We start from the raw sequence: 18384 nt of genomic DNA on the forward strand, positions 1-18384 counted from the left end.
TATAGAACTGCTGTGTACCTCTATGCAAAAGTGCTTCGTTTATCCATTAGAGAGCATCAATCAAAAATAAATCCGAACGTTTATTAATTTAAAATTTATGAAACTTATTGTCAAATATCATTTCTGATACTAACATAATTTTTTTTTGAGTCAAATGTTACGGCGCTTAGCAAAACAGAGACACCCCAAATCTCATTGAACATCGATTCTTAAAATATCTTAAAAATGGTGTTTATTTTTTTAAAGTTTGATGCCCTCTACCGGATAAATGAAGCACTTTTGTATAGTTTAAATTGTGTCCAATAAACTTATTTTGATTTCAAAAATACGCAGTAGTTCTATGTCCACGGAATATTGGGACACTCTGTAAAAAGGCGTAATGATAAATTAAAATTGATTGTAATGAGTAGTGTATTTGTTTTATTTTTTTTAAATGGTTATTGTGATACTAGAAGATTCCGGGTAAATAATGAACGACTTATAAAACATACATAGTTCTTTATTGTAATGTTTTTAATATAATAATATGTATGTACAAAAGGAATATAAACATTACTAAAAGAAAATCTAAACCTAAGTCGAAAAATACAAAAAATATTTTTAAATTATCTAACAAATTTGTAAGGTACTAACTAGGCATATATTGTCGCGACAAAATCGAAATTAGTTCGAAAGGAATCAGGGTAGCCAATCGTTTACTTATATAATCAGATCATTTAAATGCACATGACTCGAGATAACTATCAAATAAAATTACATAAGTAAACTAACCGGTACTATATTTGCCTGCGACATTTAAGACCTTTAAATAATTGGTTATCACAATGCCACGTGTACGAGTAATGAATACCCAAGTCATCCAGGTCTCACAATTCACAAGTCCCATATTCGGGTATATTGTTAATACTTGAACTTAAAGCCTACGAAATACAATCACAAAGAAAACATTTAGATTTTTGGTAAAAAAGATCATAAATAGGAAAGAATGGGGGAGTGAAATACGACAGCTTACATACTTCACCGGTGTACAGAAATGCTAAATACGTTTATTGTATATCGTGGAATCTTAAAATTGCTCTGCCAGGGATTTCTGAATGACAAAGCTTCTCTACAACTTTGGAAGCCTCGTCAGCTGAGAACTCAGTGTGGGGAGGGGCGACTATGTCTCCTGTAGCAACGAACTTGACTAATTCCCTAAGTTGCTCGATGGATCCGTTAGCTACTGGTTCTATCTTTTGATTCGTTTGATGAATTAAACGAGAAAACTTGGGCAACAGTCGTTCAGCAACTTCTTCACTCACCAATACTACTCCACCCTGAAGAAAAAAACAGTAAATATTAACCTGAGAGGTTTATATTGAATTAGTAGGGACTTACAGAATTGAGACATTGAAGAGACCTGTGTAGGGACCTTGATGTCGTACCGAAATCAATAACGATGTCAACCAGGCCGTTGCAAGCGTTCTTAGTCCTTTCGATTAACTGTTTCTCGTACAAGTCTTCGTTCCATTGAACTATGTTCACACTGGAATAGAAAGAAGGTAATAAAAAACCTAGAAAATTTGATTAGAATCATTACTGACCTTTTTAGTTCTGCAGCAGCTCTCATAAAGCCTTCGTCTTTCAAAGTGGCGACTGTGATTTTGACTCTGCTTCCGTACTCGGGCGCCTGGAAATGATGCTCGGCGATGCGCAAAGCCCACAGAGCCAGCCCGCCGGTGCCGACGATTAGTATGCGCACGACGTGATCGGTGGCTCTGTCTTGGAGCAGCTGAACTACGTGCTTATGCGCAGTGACCACCGCGTTTTTAGCCAAGAGAGCTCCGGTGGGCAGCATGGCAGCCACACCCAGAGGCAGATTATCGGGTACCGGCACTAAGAAATCCATAGAGGGTACCACGATGTATTCGGCGTAGCCGTGAGGGATACCATCGTAGGGATACAGTACCACGCGTGATCCAACTTTAATTTCCTGTTAAAAAAGGCAGTTTTCTATAAAACCTCTTCATTTAAATCGTATAAAAACAGTATCTTACATCGGATGGTGTTACTTCTGATCCAAGAGCGTCCACAACTCCAGCGACTTCGTATCCTGGGAACAGGGCTCCATCGCGGACACCATGGTGTGCTGGGGAGTATCCAGAATCTTCAACGGAGGAAACGCTGGAGGTGGATGGGCTCCTGGTGCGCATGCGGTAGCAAGCGCCGGCGCACACCACGCGGATCCTGGCACCCTCGGCTGGCACGTCTGGAACAGGTACTTCGAAACTAAACACGCAGTCTTTGATTATGGGTCCTGGTGACTCGATGGACACCTGGCGGCACAGCTTATTCATATTGCCAGATCTGGAAAGAAAGAAATAATGTCAAATCATGCAAAAGTCTGGATTTTCAAGCCTCCTGGAAAAACAGTAAACCTTGTCGTAAATTTTTGAAAAAATCAGGGCTTGTAGGAAATTTTAAGTACTTTTAGAAATTATAAAAATAGTAGGGCTTAAGTGCTTTGGTTTTATTAGAACATTTATTTTTTGAACTCTTGTTTTTGAGCAAATTTTGATGATGTTTAAAATGATGCCTACATCAAAGACCGTAAATGCAAGACCAAAATAGCCAATATTTTCGTGTTCTACGCCTTCTAATTAGTAAATAACAGTAGATTTATCAAAACCGGTAATCCTTCCACTAACTCAAACCAAAATTATAAATTTTCATAACTAAGTACATATATTTTAACACTTCTTACAGATGAAAAAATTATTTTAGGTTAAAAGTCCATCTAGTGCTTGAGAATATTAACACACCACTAATTCAGAAATTCTGTACTAAATCTATTTTCAAAAATGTGCATTTTTATCAAATATAATTAGTTTAATAAATATGCAAGCTTTTAAATACCTACTAAAATTGTCAGATAAGTAGATTTAAAACTGCCCATTAAATAATATAATTGTTATCGTGATTCATTTTGTGTTTAAAATATTGCTGCTAGTTGTTTATGATATAAATTAATAACGGCACATTTAAATCCAACTAAATCCATTTAAATCTTGTAAATATTATTAATAATTGTTTAATGGACTGTTAAACAAGAATAATCAATCTTTTTTATCACAATATCCTTTGATATGCTGGCTTGACTTGCCGTATTGATTTTTTGACTATCATTCATTTGGATACATCTGTTATATATCGTCTCTTTTGTTGAAATCAGAAATATCAAAATAATCAAAATAGATTTCCTTTTGTTTGTTGAGTTTAGCAGGTAATGGTCCATGGTAAATTTTTATTGTTTATTTGTTTAGGTAGCTGTACACCAGTAGGAGTTCAAAATAATTAAATTATAAACGTTTATGAAGTATAATAAAATTTTATTCTGGCAAATAAAAGTAAGATATAAACAGCTTACCTGGTTAGAGGATTGTTGAAACTAATCAGTGAACTTTCAGTTAGCATCATTTAAGAGCTGAACAGGTAGACGAGTTACGAAAAGGGCCCAAAACGAACGGTGAAATTATTGGGTTGTACACGAACAACAGAGTTTGAGTTAAAAAAGAAAGTAAAAATCTCAAGTTTTCCAATCAACGTTTCACGATACACTAACCTGTGTATACGTACAACCCGCCTATTTACAGATGCTCTGTTTACAACAGGCTTCCTTTCAATATGTTTTGCACGTGTGTATGCCGTGACAATTCGGCTTACAACGTTGCCAAGTTACTTCATGTCCTCTTTGTTTATAAAAAAAAGTAACAAAGTCCCATTTTTCACAGTTATTTTAACCACCTTTTTTAGAAATTTAATATGCTATTAGGAGTACTTATGGCATTAAAAAACATCTTTGCACTTAATTGGAAACTTCCTTCGTCTGCCGAAAAATCAATTTTGGAAACTTCCAAAAATCCAGAAATTTTTCCCTTAATAAAATAACTTGGCTATTTTCATGGCTCTTAGAAAAATAGTAAATCACGTCATAAAATTTTGAAAATTACGCGGTGCATAGAAAATTTTATGTTATTTTAGAAAATATAAAAATATTAAGGCTTACATGCTTTGGTTTTGTTAGAAAATAGATTTTTTGAAGCCTTGTTTTTGAGCGAATTTTGATCATAGCTAAAACTTGGCCTACATCACGGACCATAAAGCAAAGGCCACAATGGCCTATATTTTCGTATTCTACGCCTTCTAATTAGTAAATAATAGTACTTTTATCAAAATTGGTGACATGATCAAGATCGCCAATTTTCATGAGCATGGAAAAAAGTCGAAAAATTGACCGTTTTTGAGGCTTTTAGAAAAGTAGTAAACCCGGTCACAAAATTTTGAAAATTACGGTTCATGCAGGAAATTTTATGTACTCTTAGAAAATATAAAAATATTAAGGCTTACATGCTTTGGTTTCGTTAGGAAATTGTTTTTTTGAACCCTTGTTTTTGATCAAATTTGGATGAGTAAAACTTGTCCTAGTTCAAAAGCCGTAAATGCAAAGCCACAATGGCGTATATATTTGTGTTCTACGTCTTCTAATTAGTAAATAACAGTAGTTTTATCAAAATCGGTGACATCACCAAAATCGTAAATTTTCTATTTTTTACCCGTTTTTAAGGCTCTTAAAAAAATAGTAAATCACGTCATAAAATTTTGAAAATTACAGGGCGTGCAAGAAATTTTAACAATTCAGACTTCCGAATTCACAATTTTAGACTTCCGAAAATCGAGAAATTTTTCTTTACCAAAATTTCTTATTTTAAATCATCAGCTAGTTTTACTGTAAACGCTACTGTAAATCCTTTATTCAATATATTCAATATGAAGTTAATTGCTTGTGTAAATTTACTAAATTATTTGCGTTATGACATGAAATTATGGAGAACATTCTTCGTTCGCATGAACACGAAATTTGAGTAATCAGATGCAAACACTTTATTTAAATTGTTTTTCGATCAGGCGATCGTGAGAAAATTCACAAAAAGAGTTCATTGTCTATTGGCAAATAGTTGTGGAATATTCATTAGAATTTGGAGAATTCATTTGGATTTTCTGAAAACGAGTTATTTTTTTTTAATTAATAGTTTTTAATAGCACACAATATTTTAATTGTTGATCCTTATATGTCCAGGTTAAACGAGAACGATTGAAGTCAACTGAACTTAATTGTTTAATAAAATCTAGCTATGTTAAATTAAAATTACCGGTGCTAACATTAAGCGTAATAAAGAGAAAGTAAGTAATCATTTTTAGTAAGTGGATTTTACATTTTCAAAATAAAATATTTGATAACAATCGTCCAGTTCTTGAAAGATATGTTTTGAGAGGAGAACAAAGTTTCTACTTGTTTTATCATTACGAAAGCAAACAAATAAATACTTGATCAAATAGAATAATACAATTCCATGCTAGGTGAACGTGATTTCGAAAAACTATGTGTCAAAAATCTCTAGCAAGATTTTTTTGATTTACTTTTTTATTGTTGTATTAATTAGTTCATTTCTATGACAGAGGAAAAACACCCAATGATTTTTTTTCATGTTGTTTAACTGTATTTTTAATTTCTATTTAATGATCTCTATAAAATAAATTGATCGTGTAACAGTTGCTATCTGTAACACCAACTGATTGCATTATTAAGTATGAAATTGCTTATTATTACTGTGTTTTTTAGAATATATTGAAGGTTTTTTCTGTTGTCACAGCGTGTCGTGATCAACCTTGAAACTACATACATATGTTTGCCGAAAATATATGAAATATTATATTAAGCTGCTAGAAAAACCTAGATACAAAATTTTGAACTGTACATGTTTGGCTATTTTTTGCTCGTTTTCACGGCTCTTCGGTGACATGATCAAAATCGCTAGTTTTCATGACTATATGTATGGAAAAAAGTCGAAAAATTAACAATTTTTGGCTTTTCTTTTAATTAGTTTTCAGGCTGTCAGAAAAAGAAGTAAACCTGGACAAAAAATTATCAAACTTCCAGGGTTTGTAGGAAATTTTATGTACTTTTAGAAAATATAAAAATATTAGGGCTTACATGCTTTGGTTTTGTTAGAAAAGTGATTTTTTGAACTCTTGTTTTTGATGATGATTAAAACTTTGCCTACATCAAGAAATGTGAACGCAAAGCCACAATAGCCTGTATTTTCATTTTGTACGTCTTCTAAGTGACATGGCAAAAATCGCCAATTTTAATGACTATGTGCATGGAAAAAAGTCGTAAATTTGTCAATTTTTGGATATTTTTTTCATTTGCAGTTTTTTTAGTTGTTTATCGAAACAAGCTAACGTATTTGCTCTTGCTATTATCACTGATGTCGCTAACAAGTTTACAATCTCTAAAATCAACGAAATTTTCAAATGCTTTTCTTAAATAACAAGATAAGTCACTTCTTACCTTGAGAAAGTCTTGATTTGCCAGATATATCATGTTTACATTTTACTTTATGTATTTTTCAAGAGTTTAATTCATTCTTACGTGCAATTTTCATACAATTCGCTTTAAAATCTTATTTTTCAAGGTTAATATTTCCAGTTATGACCTAATTGTAAACATGATGTTTTTCTTGATCGCATTAAAAACAAAATCTCAATAGAGCATTTTCATTTTGTTTCTGCGATTTAGATTTTATGGGTTTCAACGATAAAATTATGAAAAACACTTGTAATATTCGTATTATTATGATGACATCAGTTCATCAATATGAACAGCTTTGTTTACAACAACCTTGTCGTGCAATTATTGAAATTTCTTTGTTTGATAAAGTTAAACTGGACAAATTATTGTAAATGGGCAAAATAACAGAGAAGAAAAACTTCTTTCGACAGTGTGATGACCCAAAATTCCTATATTTACTTTGATATGTTGAAATACACGTTTGGAAGATGTTTACGATCATTTGCCCTACTTGAGAGCTTTAAAAATAGTATCATGGAACAACATTGTTATCTGCACCTCATTCAACATAACTGATAATATAGGTACCTGCTAAGCCAAAACACAGGTTTCGCATTGTTACGTATGTTATTTTTCTCTCATTTAGCACTGGAAAAACATAATAAACAATTCAATGCCATTTAAATGATCAAAGTTCTTCCGAATGAAAAAAATAACGACAAACATTTAAAATTTACAAGTCGACTTTTTCCTATACATAATTGTATTGTTTTTTATGAGTCAGAAGCTAAAGTCCAGAGGATCCTACACGCATTTCTTATTACTTAATCCTTCTGACCTTTTTTTATTTTTTAGATATTATTTACAAACCCTGTAATTTTCAAATTTTTATGACCAGGTTTACTATTTTTCTAAGTGCCTCGAAAATGGGTGAAAAATAACCAAAAATTGTCAATTTTTCGACTTTTTTCCATACATCTATCATGAAAATTAGAGATTTTAGTTTTGTCACCGTTTTTGATAAAACTATTGTTATATTTACTAATTATAAGGAGTAGAATACAAAAATATAGGCCATTCTGGACTTTCTTTTACGGCCTTTGAGGTAGGACCAACTTTAACCATGATCAAAATTTTATCAAATTCAAGGGTTCAAAAAATTATTTTTCTAATGAAACCAAAGGATTTAAGTCCTAATATTTTTATGTCTTCTAAAAGTACATAAAATTTCCTACAAACCCTGTAATTTTCAAATTTTTATGACCAGGTTTACTATTTTTCTAAGTGCCTCGAAAATGGGTGAAAAATAACCAAAAATTGTCAATTTTTCGACTTTTTTCCATACATCTAGTCATGAAAATTAGCGATTTTAGTTTTGTCACCGGTTTTGATAAAACTATTGTTATATTTACTAATTATAAGGAGTAGAATACAAAAATATAGGCTATTCTGGACTTTCTTTTACTGCCTTTGAGGTAGGACCAACTGTAACCATGATCAAAATTTTATCAAATTCAAGGGTTCAAAAATTATTTTCTAATGAAACCAAAGCATTTAAGTCCTAATATTTTTATGTCTTCTAAAAGTACATAAAATTTCCTACAAACCCTGTAATTTTCAAATTTTTATGACCAGGTTTACTATTTTCTAAGTGCCTCGAAAATGGGTAAAAATAACCAAAAATTGTCAATTTTTCGACTTTTTCCATACATCTAGTCATGAAAATTAGCGATTTTAGTTTTGTCACCGGTTTTGATAAAACTATTGTTATATTTACTAATTATAAGGAGTAGAATACAAAAATATAGGCTATTCTGGACTTTCTTTTACGGCCTTTGAGGTAGGACCAACTTTAACCATGATCAAAATTTTATCAAATTCAAGGGTTCAAAAAATTATTTTTCTAATGAAACCAAAGCATTTAAGTCCTAATATTTTTATGTCTTCTAAAAAAGTACATAAAATTTCCTACAAACCCCTGTAATTTTCAAATTTTATGACCAGGTTTACTATTTTTCTAAGTGCCTCGAAAATGGGTAAAAATAACCAAAATTGTCAATTTTTCGACTTTTTCCATACATCTAGTCATGAAAATTAGCGATTTTAGTTTTGTCACCGGTTTTGATAAAACTATTGTTATATTTACTAATTATAAGGAGTAGAATACAAAAATATAGGCCATTCTGGACTTTCTTTTACGGCCTTTGAGGTGGGACCAACTTTAACCATGATCAAAATTTTATCAAATTCAAGGGTTCAAAAATTATTTTCTAATGAAACCAAAGGATTTAAGTCCCAATATTTTTATGTCTTCTAAAAGTACATAAAATTTCCTACAAACCCTGTAATTTTCAAATTTTTTATGACCAGGTTTACTATTTTTCTAAGTGCCTCGAAAATGGGTAAAAATAACCAAAATTGTCAATTTTTCGACTTTTTTCCATACATCTAGTCATGAAAATTAGCGATTTTAGTTTTGTCACCGGTTTTGATAAAACTATTGTTATATTTACTAATTATAAGGAGTAGAATACAAAAATATAGGCTATTCTGGACTTTCTTTTACTGCCTTTGAGGTAGGACCAACTTTAACCATGATCAAAATTTTATCAAATTCAAGGGTTCAAAAAATTATTTTTCTAATGAAACCAAAGCATTTAAGTCCTAATATTTTTATGTCTTCTAAAAGTACATAAAATTTCCTACAAACCCTGTAATTTTCAAATTTTTATGACCAGGTTTACTATTTTTCTAAGTGCCTCGAAAATGGGTAAAAAATAACCAAAAATTGTCAATTTTTCGACTTTTTTCCATACATCTAGTCATGAAAATTAGCGATTTTAGTTTTGTCACCGGTTTTGATAAAACTATTGTTATATTTACTAATTATAAGGAGTAGAATACAAAAATATAGGCTATTCTGGACTTTCTTTTACGGCCTTTGAGGTAGGACCAACTTTAACCATGATCAAAATTTTATCAAATTCAACGGTTCAAAAAATTATTTTTCTAATGAAACCAAAGCATTTAAGTCCTAATATTTTTATGTCTTCTAAAAGTACATAAAATTTCCTACAAACCCTGTAATTTTCAAAATTTTATGCCCGGGTTTCCCATTTTTGTAAGTCTGGAAAATGGGTCAAAAATAGCCAAAAATTGACAGATTTTCAACTTATATTCACGAAAATTGATTAAGTCACCGATTATGCAGTTTTTTGAAATTATATGAGATCAAAACAAAATTATTGCATAGACAGAGTGTCTTGTTTAGTGATATTAACAATTCTGCTAAATAAAGAACAACAAATTAGTCAAGTGAAGCATCCATTCATGAAGGTTTTGATGACATGGTAAACAAAAGGCTATTCTAGCAGTTTCGGGCGTGAATAACCGCCCACCTTGTATATTTATGTGAAAAACTATGGCTAAACAGCGTACACCTGAACAATTGCAACATAAAAGACCATGCTGAAGGGAGCAAACTAGCTGATAATAAAAAAAGGTGCAAATGAAGTTTATTGGTGAGATGACTGAATGAAGAATTTCAAATACATACAGCTGTTTCCCATGAAATAGGGCACAGGACAGGCTATTTTTGTGCCTAACACTGATTCTTCGTTTACATCGAAGGACTAAGGAAAGTCATCAGCGCGAGCATAGCCCACCCTTTTTGTGAACATGCGCGTGTGGCATGCCTGAGGTCTCTCTCTACGTTGCCATGGCAACCTTGTATGGCCAATGACATCGTGGTCTCGTTTTATACAGGGTGAACGACTAAATTTGCCCAGATATCTCGCTTGCTTACTTCAATCAAGAGGCATAAGTTCAAGAACATCAAATTCTACCTGGGATTGTGTTTCTAACGGTTTTGGTGCAGCGTCATGATTCTTTTCTGCAGCTGTTGTAATCTGAGACAGGTTTGAAGTTACTGAATAGAGCCTCGAAAACGGGTAAAAAATAGCCAAAAGTATAGTCATGAAAATTGGCGATTTTGATCATGTCACCGATTTTGATAAAACTACTGATATTTTAGTAAATATTATATACTTTTAATACTAATTTTAATTAGTATTAAAAGGCGTAGAACACGAAATTATAGGCCGTTGTGGCCTTTGCTTTACGGTCCTTGATGTAGGCCAAGTTTTAGCTATGATCAAAATTCGCTCAAAAACAAGGGTTCAAAAAATCTATTTTCTAACAAAACCAAAGCATGTAAGCCCTAATATTTTTATATTTTCTAAAAGTACATAAAATTTCCTACAAACACTGTAACTTTCAAATTTTTATGACCAGGTTTACTACTATTCTAAGAGTCTCAAAAAACGGGTAAAAAATAGCCAAAAATGGGCAATTTTTCGACTTTTTTCCATGAATATTTACTAATTAAAAGGCGTAGAACACGAAAATATAGGCCATTGTGGCCTTTGCTTTACAGTCCTTGATGTAGGCCATGTTTTAGCTATGATCAAAATTCGCTCAAAAACAAGGGTTCAAAAAATCTATTTTCTCACAAAACCAAAGCATGTAAGCCCTAATATTTTTATATTTTCTAAAAGTACATAAAATTTCCTACAAACACTGTAACTTTCAAAATTTTATGACCAGGTTTACTACTTTTATAAGTGTCTCAAAAAACGGGTTAAAAATTGCCAAAAATGGGCAATTTTTCGACATTTTTCCACCATGAAAATTGTCAATTTTGGTAATGTCACCGATTTTGATAAAACTACTGTTATTTACTAATTAATTGGAGTTGAACACGAAAATATACGCCATTGTGGCCTTGCATTCATGGTACTTCATGTAGACACAGTTTTAACAACAAAAAAATCAAAAACAAACAAATTATAAAGAAGAAAAAAATTATTAGAATATAAAATCTATATCTGCAGATTTCATAATTATGCAAAGTACGTGTAAATTAACTTTATGGTAATTAATACGATAGGTCTGCACAAATTTGCATGGATTTATAGAAGCGACAGTATAATTATAAATCTATTTATAACGCTTAGATACATATTTTTATGATTTTGACTGATACAAATGCTTTAATAGAGTGTGGGAATATGCGATTAGATAGTTAAATAGCTATAAATAATTAGTTTTTTTCTCTAAAGTACGCGATAAGAAACATTAAGTGCATTTATATCTACTATATTTAAAGTTTATTTTAATACATATAGATATTTAAGTTAATAAAAAATTATATATACCTAATTTAAAATAGTCTAAATGCATTGTCAACTGAATAGATAATCCTAACTTTATAATATGTATTACCTTTACATAATTTTGCATTCTAAAAATAATTATTATATTTATTACATTTTTAAAATTTCAAATTTATATTCAAAAATATTTTAAAACTTACCGGTTACTGCAGAATAACTGTGTTAATTACTTTATAGAAAGATGTTAATAAACACTTAATGCTTTTTAAATACAATCATAATTTAAATTTAGATAATCCTTTGTTTGAATGTGTGCTAATGTGCACGTTTATTTTATAATTTCAACATTAAGAAACATACAAATGATGCAATTTTTCTTTGTGATTTAAAAAAAATAAACAGAGTATAATTTTATATCACAATAATAATAATGTACAATTTGTAGAAGCTCTATCTAAAAATGTTTTTTACTGCATGGTTTAATATGTACAGTGGGAGATTTTTTCTTTGTAGAGTTGATTTCGTCACCTAAGAGGGCACTTCGTAAAACCATGGGGAGTTCAGCTTCCTTTTTGACTTTATTCTTGTGATTATTACCCACGGAGTCTATGATTAAAGCTGTTGGTTTGGTTGTGAGGGATGAAATATCAATAACTGTTTCTTTGGATGGACTAGCTTGAAACGTTTCGATTTTTGAATTTCTCGAAAACGTCTCGAAGTTATTTGAAGGCACCGTTTTGTTGGAGATGCTTCGCACTATTTTCATTACGTTGCCTTTTAAGCTTTTTTTAGGAGGTGTAACAGAAGCTACAAAAAATTCCTCATATTGGGAATCATCATGTTCAACATCTAGTTTCACTTCTGTTGATGATTTTCTGAACTCAATATTCTCCCTGTCGCATTCGTCTTCAACTTTAACGTGGCTTAAGGCTTCTTTTTCAATAAATATAGTTGATTTCACTACATCAAGTTCAATATAGTCCTTGTTGTCAGAAGTATCACTTAGCCTTTTGGAGCTACTTAGGTTTTCTTCAGTCAGTCCGTTGGTTTCAGATGTATCACTAGATGAGCATGAAATATTAGAATGCTTTAAGTCAGTTTTTGGTTTCAGATTTGCTGGTTTATCTGGTAAGGGTGGACGGTCTGTATCTTCACTTGCTTTGCTCTTGGGTAACAAAACAGGAGTTTTTGATTCACTTTGTCTAAAAGTGTTGTAAATAAATTACATAAGTTTTTTAAATATTTTTTTTCTTACACATACATGATGACTTCAGCATATATATTTTCAGTGTCGTCTTCGTTATTTGAGTTGCAATCTTCTCTATCTTTTATTGTCTTCTTCCCATTCACTGAATTTATTGTATATACCCACTGAAGCATATCCTTATGAGATTTGGCAACAAACTAAAAAATATTTTTTATTAATTCAAAAAAAATCTCTTTACACTATTAGGTGCTACCTGGTAATGTTTTTCAGGCAAACTCGAATCAACTACTTTAAAATAATTCCTTTTCGATTTATTTGTTTTTAAATTTCGTTCTTCCAATTCCGCTTCGTGGCTGTTGTTTTCGTATTCATCTTGATGTGCTTCGTATTTTTTCAAGTTCAACGTACAAAACGGTTTTGAGTCTTTACTGGACCAGTAAATTAGTAACCAGGAATTGTGAATAGATCCAAAAACCTCAGTAGAACGTGGTAGGAAACTAAATATCCTTCTTTGAAATATCAGTGTTCCGCATTTGATCTCTTGCGAAGCGTCTTTTGCTGGCAAATCCGAGAATGAACACCTTTCTTCTAATAAATGTGGTACATTATCTGAAATAAAATGAAATATTGTTTTTTGTTTAAATAATAACCTTAGGAGCTCACTTGTATTCGTGTAATCGTTTAGTTCTTCATTAGTGGATACAGTTCCTTCTTTATGGAGTTCTGTAAATCATTTAAATATTTGTAATGTGAGATAAAAAACATTTTCTTTGAGAGTTTTATACAGGGTTGTTCACCACATACGACACGGAGTATTGTAGCTAAACGATTAGATTTTTACAAACTGTAAGTTTTGGGTTCGTTGAAGGTCTATTAGAGCTACAATTTAAAAATATTTTTACAAGATACAGAGTGTCCCAAATAAGTAAAAAATATTATAGTTGTTTTTTACATGGAACACCCTGTATATTATTCTATTTTTGGATTCTACGATTGAAATAAATGTAAATTTGATTAAGGTTTATCACACTTAAACCTTACCGTTTTTGAAATATTTTCAATTTTATGAAATTATAGTAAAAATTTTAAGGCTTTATTTCTCCCAGGGTATCAAAGTTTTTAATACTAAATATTGTGTCCAAAAATTTATATTAAATAATTACTAGCTTTAAACGGCAATAACTTGTTTAATTTAAATGGAACACCCTATATATTTTACGTGAATCAGATGTACAATGTAATTGTCTATGAAATTGTATTTTACCATTTTTCACCCATCTCTTGAAGTTTTCCTAGAAAATGCATTTTCTTATAATTTAGACCTCATTTATCACTGTACATAATATGTACAAAATGTACAGGTGGTAAATATTGCAAGCCCATTGGCATACAAAAAACTATTTAAATCTTTGTAAAAGAGTATAGCAATTAAATATACCACCATTATTTCCAACATAAAAACACCAAAAGTTAGTTAATTACATACTTTTAAATTGTTTTAATTAATAAATCATTCTAAATAAATGTGGATTTGGCTCAGAAATCAATATAATAATAAGTTATGAAAATGAATGTCTCTGTTTTTATACTTAAGCATTCGTCAATAAATGAAATAAAATTTATAAGGTGTTACTTTTACCACACTGTCTAATACACACATAAAATTCCAGTTTTTAGTATTTGGAACAGTTATTACTTTAACGTAAACAGTCAATTTAATGTAGTTTGAATACTGGGATCATATTAATTGGTCCTCTTTTAAAAAAATATTTAAACAGTTTTATTTTTGTTTTTTAATTAACTAAGCGAACTATATCGACAATATTAGTATCTGTACCCTTTGAAAATTTGTCATATCGTTAAAAATAAGCTAAAATGTCAATATTCCATGGGTATAGTGATAAATGAGGCCTAAATTATAAGAAAATGCATTTTCTATGAAAACTTGAAGAGATGGGTAAAAATGGAACAATACAATTTGATAGACAACTACATTGTGCATCTGATTCACGTAAAATATATAGGGCGTTCCATTTAAATTAAACAAGTTATTGCCGTTTAAAGCTAGTAATTATTTAATATAAATTTTGGACACTCTGTATAAGGTAGTAAAATTTTTTATTATTGCAACACAATATCTGATTAATAAATAATCTTCAGTAAATATTTAGTATTAAAACTTTGATACCCTTGGAGAAATAAAGCCTTATTTTTTTACTGCAATTTCATAAAATTGAAAATATTTCAAAACGGTAAGGTTTAAGTGTGATAAACCTTAATCAAATTTACCTTTATTTCAACCTGTAGAATCTAAAATAGAATAATATACAAGGTGTTCCATTTAAAAAAATACAACTATAATATTTTTTACTTATTTGGGACACTCTGTATCTTGTAAAAATATTTTTAAATTGTAGCTCTAATACACCTTCAACGAACCCAAAACTTACAATTTGTAAAAATCTAATCGTTTAGCTACAATATTCCGTGTCGTATGTGGTGAACAACCCTATAGTAGATAGAAAGTATCTAAGCTTACCTGTGTTAATTTTTTTGGGGATCTTTGCGGTTTTTGGTAATAATGGTGGATTACTTGGATAATCTACTGAAGTTCCCGAACTCATAACAACATAATCCGGGCGGTTTTCAGTGAGTTTTGACAGTTGTTTGGTACATTTTTCAATTATACTTCCAGCTATTGCCTTGTCAGCTGAGGAGAAGTTTCCACATTTGTTTTGTAAAAATACACATATATCTACAAATATATGTTTAATTCGTGCTTAGATATTACAAAAGATTTTCTTATTTCATTATGATTCAGTTTCCTATAATATGTTAATGTTTGAGTGTAATCCAGATAAAAATTGATATTCTTTTAGAGATGGTTCCTTTTAAAGTGTTCATTTTGGATTGTCTATGCCAGTGGTGTACCTACAGGAAAATTTGTTGGGCATATCCAAGGTTAAAAGATATTAAATAGAATGAATCAGCCAATAGCAATGCAGACAAAGAAAGACTTGTTACTTGGTATCTGTTTAGTGTACTAACTTGAGGGTGGTTAACGACATTTTAAAGGGTTTTCCCAACATACAAATCATAAATATCTTTCTTAAAGCATAAAATGTTAAAATAAATTTATTTTTTATAGTATTAGAGGTGTTGAAGCAAAATTTCCTATTTTTTCTTTTAAGTAATGTTACTAAAATTGTTAATAATGGAATGTATTTTATAAAGGTTCTATAAAACTAATCAATAAGAATTGTGTTAGTGATAGGAAGTTAGAAACATGTTTAATTTACCTTCTAATAATGATTTAATATCCGCATAAATTTGTTCATTAATATCTTCCATATTAACAACGATTTCATCACTGTCAGAATATCACAGAGGCAATGAAGGCATTTCATGTGCCTCACATGCACCTGTAGAGATCTTAAAGGCGTGTGTATTTAAAAAAAATGCCTCCTGCTGTGAATCGAGAGTATTATTTTCGTCCCATACGCCTTTTTCAATTAACAATAATAATGGTGAATCAGACTTAATTTTCTCATTTTTTTACACCGGCCCATAGGCACAATTCATAAAAAAATCATCGATATTTGTACATGGAATGTTAATTTTCGTATATAACTTATACAGGGGAGTCTTAAATAAGTGCAAATATTTTTAGGGATAGTATATTTCGACCCCAGAAACAGGTCTGTGAGTTTTTTTCGCGAATTTTTTTTTTAAAGGGGTATAGCCAGATTAAGATGGGAAATCTGCCCCGCGGCTTTTTTAATTCGCACTCAAGGGATCGATTTGGTATCGAATCAAAATAATTCACCTCAATTTTTAGCTCTTTAACTCAAACTGTTTTCGAGATTTCCACCACTTTAAAAAAAATTCCTGAGTGTAAAGAAGTATAAAAGACATTTTCTGACGATTTTTAGTGAGTGACATAGGTACTTCACAAAACCACCAACCCTTTGGAATTTTGTGATTTTTTTAAATTTAAGTTAAAAAACACACACAGGTAGTAGATTAAATTTACAAGAAAGAAAACCCAGAAAAAATACAGTGGTTCACAAAACTTTTTTTTTTCTTAAATTCTTTAAAGTAACTCGGTTATTTTGGAGTTATTTGAAAAACGGCGAAGAGAAAATATGTTTCTTTTATCAAGATCTACCAGCTGTGAAAATATTTGCACTTATTTAATTTTTTACACACAATTTAATAAATAATTTTAACAATAAATCAATTTGTTGAGAGGATATTATGTACGACTAATTATTTTTTTTTGTTGCCTGGATTTGTTTAAAAGCCTGTTACAAATATTTTTAAACAATCTTGGCAGTTTTTGAGGTACGAAATAAAACACCATGAACTTTTCATATTTATTATCCATACAAAAAAGAAAACAATAATTAATAAACGCACATTTTCACAATGTTCATACGCAGACATTCGTTTGACTCATCCGGAAAGTCTATAGTCTAATAAATCAATTTAAGTATATACTTTTAAGAGAATATTTTATAAATTAACGCCTTAACTCTAGTTACGATTCAAGATCATAAAGTAATTACGAAGAACAAAAAATAATAAACAACTTCAGGTGGAAAGGTACATACATTGATTCAAGAATACATAATGTACCTGTATATGTTATAGAATTAACTTGTATTTTGAGAGACGTACTCCGTATTTCTTTTACTTCTCAAAACTGCATGTATTTAGTATTTACACCGAATTCTTTCCCAGTTTTACTCCTCATCAGGCAAATCCATATTTTAAAACTTACATTTAACCTAAAGACTTAATTTTTACTGGTTCTTGTCATATTATTCAGCTAATATTTTTTTAGTAAAATTTGTTTTTAAGTAAATGGCCTAAAATTTTTAATAAGTATAATTGAGTGACAGTTATTTATAGGATATGACGAGAGAAGGGTTAAAACTTAAACTAAAATTAAGAGAAATAGGCTATATTATAATACTGATCGATTCTTAATATTTAAGTAGAACCAACGGCCTTATATTTTTTTTTTCGTTTAGAGAACAGACGTGAAAATATGAATTTGCCTTGTCGATATATAAAACTCTTGAAACATGCAAAGACAACTACAGTCATATAGTATTTTAACCTGAATTTTCAGATAATTGCCTAAATTATATACAATAACTTAACGATTATTAAAATTTTAAGGCTCTACTTGAAAATCCCGGAGTTTTCGTAGAGATGTCAAATTTTTCGACAGGGTTCTTTAATTCGATAACAAAATAACACAGCGTTAGGAAAGCTCGTTATATTAGTCTCTGACGGAGATTATTATAAAATTAAATAGAAGAAGCCAAACCTGACCTACGCTAACTCGTTTCGTAACAGCGTCCAAAAAATAGCGTAAGTGTCTGGAAACTAAAACAATTTAACATCTCTATAGGGTGCTACAAATTCGAGATACGAGCATTGGCATCTCGGTAACCGGAATAGATACGAACATAGATAAATTGGGACAAAGTTGCGCTTTGTGATGCTCACTCTTGCTGTTTTCCTGTCGTTACCTTTTAGAAAAGCAAAAAACTAATTGCATATTCTCATAGCCACTTTATTAGGGCTATCTGATAGTATTT

The 18384-nt window shown here is 30.6% G+C and overlaps 2 protein-coding genes and 1 long non-coding RNA gene across 5 annotated transcripts in view; 1 reads left to right on the forward strand and 2 right to left on the reverse strand.

Annotated features, from left to right (window-relative positions):
• LOC115875027 overlaps nucleotides 1–18384 on the forward strand; it is a 64527-nt gene that overhangs the window by 7443 nt on the left and 38700 nt on the right. The window lies entirely within an intron of this gene.
• On the reverse strand, nucleotides 477–10047 carry LOC115875024 (highly reducing polyketide synthase SAT13). 2 transcript variants are annotated; one of them, XM_030890354.1, is made up of 5 exons: nucleotides 9948–10047; nucleotides 2037–2346; nucleotides 1584–1972; nucleotides 1378–1525; nucleotides 477–1316 (listed from the first exon to the last, which is right to left on the reverse strand). In XM_030890354.1, exons 2-5 carry the CDS (start codon nucleotides 2334–2336, stop codon nucleotides 1047–1049), a joined length of 1107 nt encoding a protein of 368 aa, XP_030746214.1. In that variant the 5' UTR covers nucleotides 2337–2346; nucleotides 9948–10047; the 3' UTR covers nucleotides 477–1046. The 2 variants fall into 2 exon arrangements, with proteins under 2 accessions (XP_030746214.1, XP_030746213.1); XM_030890353.1 differs by lacking the exon at nucleotides 9948–10047 and adding an exon at nucleotides 3407–3696.
• LOC115875022 lies at nucleotides 11747–16203 on the reverse strand. 2 transcript variants are annotated; one of them, XM_030890348.1, is made up of 6 exons: nucleotides 16072–16203; nucleotides 15312–15527; nucleotides 13436–13495; nucleotides 13026–13381; nucleotides 12827–12969; nucleotides 11747–12767 (listed from the first exon to the last, which is right to left on the reverse strand). In XM_030890348.1, the coding sequence occupies exons 1-6, from the start codon at nucleotides 16121–16123 to the stop codon at nucleotides 12020–12022; spliced, it is 1575 nt and encodes a 524-aa protein (XP_030746208.1). In that variant the 5' UTR covers nucleotides 16124–16203; the 3' UTR covers nucleotides 11747–12019. The 2 variants fall into 2 exon arrangements, with proteins under 2 accessions (XP_030746208.1, XP_030746207.1); XM_030890347.1 differs by having other exon boundaries at nucleotides 12821–12969.

This window comes from Sitophilus oryzae, unplaced genomic scaffold (genome assembly GCF_002938485.1).
Source record: "Sitophilus oryzae breed Bouriz unplaced genomic scaffold, Soryzae_2.0 scaffold_1318_pilon_pilon, whole genome shotgun sequence".
NCBI classification, from domain to species: Eukaryota; Metazoa; Arthropoda; class Insecta; order Coleoptera; family Curculionidae; genus Sitophilus; species Sitophilus oryzae.